Source organism: Alligator sinensis, unplaced genomic scaffold (assembly GCF_000455745.1).
Source record: "Alligator sinensis unplaced genomic scaffold, ASM45574v1 scaffold995_1, whole genome shotgun sequence".
Classification (NCBI taxonomy): Eukaryota; Metazoa; Chordata; order Crocodylia; family Alligatoridae; genus Alligator; species Alligator sinensis.
Window position 1 is genome coordinate 251,851 of NW_005842960.1, and position 6,064 is coordinate 257,914.

The 6,064-nt window shown below is 46.0% G+C and overlaps 1 protein-coding gene across 5 annotated transcripts in view; it reads left to right on the plus strand.

Annotated features, from left to right (window-relative positions):
* The window catches only part of LOC102382687 (macrophage mannose receptor 1-like), a 136,772-nt gene that overhangs the window by 4,620 nt on the left and 126,088 nt on the right, over positions 1–6,064 (plus strand). For 4 of the 5 annotated variants that reach the window (XM_014526091.2, XM_025192669.1, XM_025192670.1 and 1 more), the window contains exon 2: positions 5,541–5,942. The exons of the other annotated variant lie outside the window; for it this stretch is intronic. In XM_014526091.2, coding sequence (XP_014381577.1) covers positions 5,541–5,942 — 402 coding nt within the window. The remainder of the gene's footprint in view (positions 1–5,540; positions 5,943–6,064) is intronic. 5 annotated transcript variants of the gene reach the window in all.

Below are 6,064 nucleotides of genomic sequence, written 5' to 3' on the forward strand. Positions count from 1 at the left end.
GCCCCCCGCCCCCCCCGGGAAAAAAATGGCAGTTGTATATACAATTTTTGGTAAATATACAGTAAATTAACACCTATAATTAGCCAGCATCCCTACAGCTATATGAATGAGTACTTCTTTTCCTACCACGTAGTTTGATAAGAAAGGCATTTTAAGTATGGTTCCACCTTTTGTGTGACACTACTCAATATCAAACTGAACAGTTAATCAGGACATCACTTAAAAATGCATGTTAAACAGGTAAAAGCAAAGGTGTCTAACTCTTGGACTTTGGGCCAGATCTGTCCACTTTTATATAGTACCCTAGCCTCTGTAATAGATCCAAGTATAACATATAAGGAATGTGGGGGCAGGAGGGCTGCAGTGATCTAAGAAAGTTTCTAGCTGATATGATTCTGAAAGAAACTCTGAAAATATGAACTGAATATAACCTATTCAGCACATTATATCCAAGTGTGAGAAAAATAGCTCCTGTAGGTGTCAACCAGTTCAAAAATATCCCAGAGACCCTAATGCCAGAAACGATATTTTACATGCCATCTATCTCTTTTGTTCCTAATAAAAGGATTCAAGGAGAGAGACAGAGCACAGATGTTTACACTTTAATGTGAAAAGTGTCTTGATTGAGCACCAAGAGTGACTGATAATTGGGAGATAAAGCTACTTTTCCTTCCCTCATTTAAAAATGAGTGAAGTCCAAGGGGCTATCAAAATGCAACTAAGTTCTACCAACAAAAAATCAACCCTAAGGAGACAATGGGTATGTCTACATGCTATGTCACTGTAGTGATGTCTTGTGCTGGCTTGGTACTGCAGTACTGCCATGCCCAGTTTTTGTTCCTTCCTGGAGAAGTAACTGCTGACTTTTTTTTTAAAGGGACACACACACACGGTTCCCATCAGCATGCTTGCCCGGTATGGACCATGGTTTTTATAGTCATGCTCAGTGTTGACTGCATTTAATCTACTTCATAGTTGCTTTCCATTGCTGAGCACATGATGCTTTTGGCAGCAGTTTAACAAAAGACAGTTTATTTAGTGAGATTTCCTTGTATGTCATTATAACATGAGGGTTTTTTTTCCCTTTGCCAATTGGAGGAAAATCTCATCTTTTATTTGACGAAATCTGGTATATTTACTACGTGGGAGATTATTTCCCACATACCAGCAAACAGGGCAAGCAGTTTGCAGGCAGTTTGCCGTTCAGTTCAGAGGTCAGTTTGCTGTCTCCCCTTTGAAGAGAAAGCCTTTCAGCTTTGTGTGAAGAAGCAGGGAAAAAGGAACCCTTTGAGGCCAAGGAACAGAAAACAGGCCAGCTTCCAGGCAAGCTTACTAGGGAAGGTGTGCTTGGAAGAAGGGCAGTAAGAGAGAAGAGGCAGGGAAATGGCTGGAGGACATCACAATGCCAGAGCCACTGCCACTGCCTCTGCTTGCAACTGTGAGGTTTCTGTCCAAGCAGGACTGCTCACCATCAAGGCTCCCACCCAGGTCCATGTTTGGCACTGTGAGGACCATGGCTTGCAGGTTTCTTCCAGTGACAGTGAGGTGGGGGAGTGCCTAAGGTGTGAGCAGTGACTCCTGCTAATTTCCCTCAGGGAGCAGGCAGGAGACCTACAGGAGGAGGTGGTGAGGCTCTGAAGCATCCTCTGCTAGGAGGAGCTAATTGATTCAATGCTGGTGCAGTGTCCTGGGACTGTGGAGAAAGAACTGCCAGATGCAGTGCTAAAGAAGGGTGAGGACAGACTCCCAAAAAGGTGGAAGCTGGAAGCTTGTGACCTCTGTCAGCAAGCAGAAATCTTCATCGCCACCTGCAGCAGTTAATCTGGAGAACGGATATGGAGCCCTACCAATAGAGGGTAAGGAGCATGTTCCATTGGTGGAGATCAGACTAGGCCTTGCCAAGGTAGGAAGGACCAAGACCACCACCACCAGGAAGAAGCAATGGGTGGCGATGGTTGGAGACTCCCATCTTTGGGGGACAGAGGGAACCAACTGCTGACCTGACCAGTTGTCTCAGAAAATCTGCTGCTTGCCTGTAGTCAAGATCCAAGATGTCACGGAAGTATTACCGAGACTCATCTGGCCCTCTGACTACTACCCCATGCTGCTCATCCATGTGGGCACCAATGATACTGCTGCAGGAGACCCTGAGCAGTTCAAAAGTGACTACAGGGTGCAAGGGTGAAGGGGACTGGGACTCAGGTGGTATTCTCCTAGATCCTTCTGGTCAAGGGAAGGGCAGGAGTGGGTGCATGCTACAAATCAATACCTGGCTGTGCAGGTGGTGGCGACAGCAGGGCTTTGGCTTCTTTGACCACAGGATGATGTGCTAAGAAGAGATGGGATCCACCTGACAAAGAAAAGGAAGGGCGTCATCTCAGACAGGCTCACTAACCTAGCGAGGCGAGCTTTAAACTATGTTTGCTGGGGGATGGAGACCAAAGCTCTGAGGTAGGTGGGGAAGTCAGTGACCTGGAGGAAGGCCAAGCATGAGGGGGCAAAAGAGGAGGTTTTCTTCTTGAGAAATCAGGGCAGTCAACTAGTTACCTTAGGTGCCTGTACATGAATGCACAGATCCTGGGAAATGAACAGGAAGAACTGTAAGTCCTTGCACAGTCACAGGACTTTGATGTGATTGGAATAACAGTGACTTGGTGGGATAGCTTGTGTGACTGGAGCACTGTCATGGATGGGTATCAACTGTTCAAGAAAGGCAGACAGGGGAGAAGAGGAGGAGGAGTTGCACTTTGTGTAAAAGAGCCATATGATTGCTCAGAGCTCCAGTATGAAACTAGAGATAGACCTGTTGAAAATCTCTGGGTTAGGGTCAGAAGAGGGAGCAACAGGTGTGATGTCATGGTGGGGGTATGCTATAGACCACCAGACCGGAAAGTGGTGGATGAGGCTTTTCTTCAAAAAGGTAGCAGACGTTTCCCCGTCATAGGCCCTGATTTTCTTGGGGGACTTCAATCACCCTGACATCTGCTGGGAGGGCAATACAGCAGTGCACAGGCAATGCAGAAAGCTTCTGGAGAGTGTTGGGAACAACTTCCTGGTGCAAGTGCTGGAGCAGGCAACTAGGGGCCATGCTCTTTTTAACCTGCTCCTCAGAAACAGGGAAGGATTGGTGGGGAATGTAGTAGTAGAAGGCAACTTGGGCAGCAGTGGCCACAAGATGACTGAGTTCAGGATTCTGAGGAAAATAAGGAAGGAGAGCAGCAGAGTAAAGACCCTGGAATTCAGAAAAGCAGACTTCGACTTACTTGGGGAACTCAAGGGCACGATCCCCTGGGAAGCCAGACTGAGGGGGAGAAGAGTCCAGGAGAGCTGGATGTACTTCAGAGAATCCTTACTGAGTGTGCAGGAACAAACTATCACAATGTGAAGGAAGACTAGCAAGTATGACAGAAGACCAGCTTGGCTTAGCAGGGAATTCTTCAGTAAACTAAGTCACAAAAAGGAAGCTTACAAGAAGTGGAAACTTAGACAAATAAATAGGGAGGATTTAAGAGCATTGCTCAGGCATCCAGGGATGAAGTCAAGAAGGCCAAACCACAATTGGAGTTGCAGCTATCAAAGGACTTGAAGGGCAACAAGAAAGGTTTCTACAAATATGCCACTAACAACAGGAGGATTGGCAAAAGTGTGGCTCGCTTACTGAATTGGGGAGGCAACCTAGTGACAGAAGATGAAGAAAAGGATGAAGTACTCATTGCCTTTTTCACCTTTGTGTTCAAAGGCAAGGTCAGCTCCCAAACTACTGCACCTGGCAGCACAGTTTAGGGAAGAAGTGAGCAGCCAACAGTGGTGAAAGAACAGGATAGGGACTGTTTAGAAAAACTGGACATATACAAGTCCATGGGGCCAGAAGGGATGACCTCAAGGGTCCTGGGGGAGATGGCTGCTGTGATTGCAGAGCCACTGGCCATCATCATCTTTGAAAACTCATGGCAATCAGGAAAGGTCCCGGATGATTGGAAAGGGGCAAACATAGGGCCCGTATTTAAGAAAAGGAAAAAGGAGGATCCAGGGAACTTCAGACCAGTCAGCCTCACCTTAGTTCCTGGAAAAGGGGCTAAGGTCTAGTTGGCAGCTGGTATCAAGTGGAGTGCCACAGAGATAGGTCCTGGGGCTAGTTTTGTTCAATATCTTCATCAACAACCTAGAAGATGGCATAGAGTTCACCCTCAGCAAGTTTGCAGGTGACACCAAACTGGGGGGAGTAGCAGATATGTTGGAGGGCAGGGCTAGGATTCAGAGAGACCTAGACAATTTGGAGGATTGGGCCAAAAGGAGTCTCATGGGGTTCAACAAGTACAAGTGCAAAGTCTGGCACTTAGGACGGAAGAATCTCATGTACTGGTACAGGCTGGGGGCTGACTGTCTGGGCAACAGTTCTGCAGAAAAGGACCTAGCAGTTACAGTCAACAATAAGCTGAATATGAGCCACAGTGTGCCCTTGTTGCCAAGTAGGCAAATGGCACGCTGGCCTGCATTGGTGAGAGTGTTGCCAGCAGGTCAAGGGAAGTGATTTTTTTCCCTTCTATTCAGCAATGGTGAGGAGACATCTGGAGTACACGCCCCAGCCCAGCAGGTCAGTCCATGGGGGAGGGAAGGGATGGGGGCTAGATCAAGGCCCCTGCAATGAGGGACAGTGCCACAGAGGCAGGAGCCAGGGTAAGTTGAATGGGGTCCGGGTCAGGTGGGATTTACCTGCTGGGGAGGTGTGCACCCAAATAATTTTTGTCCCTCTGCCTTGATCTGCCCCTCGTTCCCTCCCCTGCTGGGTTGGGGGTGGGGGGAGGGGATGGTGGAGGCACATGGAAGATCTTGGGTTGCTTTTAAATACCAAAAGTGATCTCCTACTTAAAAAGGTTGGAGACCACTGGTCTAGAGAAAAGAAGGCTGAGAGATTTAATGGCCTTCAATTACCTGAAGGGAGGTTTGAAAGAGGATGGAGCCAGACTGTTCTCAGTGGTGGCAAATGACAAAACAAGGAGCAATGGTCTCAAGTTGCAGCAAGGGAAGTTTTGGTTAGATATGAGGAACAATTTTGTCACTAGGAAGGTAGTAAAATACTGGAACAGGTTACTCAGAGAGGTGGTGGAAGCTCCATCCTTGGCGGTTTTCAAGATCTGGCTAGACAAAGCTTTGGCTGGGATGATCTTGTTCGGGATGGTCCTGTGAGCAGGGGGTTGGACTAAATTACCTCCTGAGTTCCCTTCCAACCCTAATTTTCTATGATTCTATCTCAAGTTGCCCAGTGAAGCCCAGAGAGAGCATATTTTGATTCTCCATTGATTTGTATATTTTCTATGGAAACTTATACACTTATGTAAAATGTCTTAAACAGACCCAAATAGATTTAGTAGCCTTTAAACAGGTTGCAGTAACTACTCAAAGTGCAGTGTGGTGGAGCTCAAAACTACTTTTGCTGAATGGTTAGCTGTCAAAAGACCTAGGCTTGTTTCAGTAAATCACCAAATTAATTCAATCTCAACCCTTCCAAACATAACAATTTTAATAATTTTGTTTTACAGATACAAGTACGTTTTTAATATATAATGAGGATCACAAGCGTTGTGTATTAGCTCAAAGTTCTAGCTCAGTGATAACCGCCCCTTGCAATCAGGAGAATGAGTCCCAAAAATTCAGGTGGGTTTCTGATTACCATCTTATGAGCATGACATTGAAATTATGCTTGGGCGTACCTTCAAAGAAAGACTGGGTTCGAATCACTCTGTATCCTTGTGACAAGACAAGTAAACTTCAGAAATGGGAATGCAGAAATGAGACCCTTTTCGCAATCCAAGGAGAAGATTTATTTTTCAACTATGGCAACAAACAGGAAAAGAATATTATGCTTTACAAGGGATCAGGTCTGTGGAGTAGGTGGAAGATTTATGGAACCACAGATGATTTGTGTTCTCGGGGCTATGAAGGTAAAGTTCTTCACATATTCATTTATTTTTATTTTGAACTAATTGCTTTGTGTACTTGAAGCATTTTGATACCTGGGAATGTCCTTAAACTTGTAGAAATCCAATGGGCAGAAGTCAGCAGG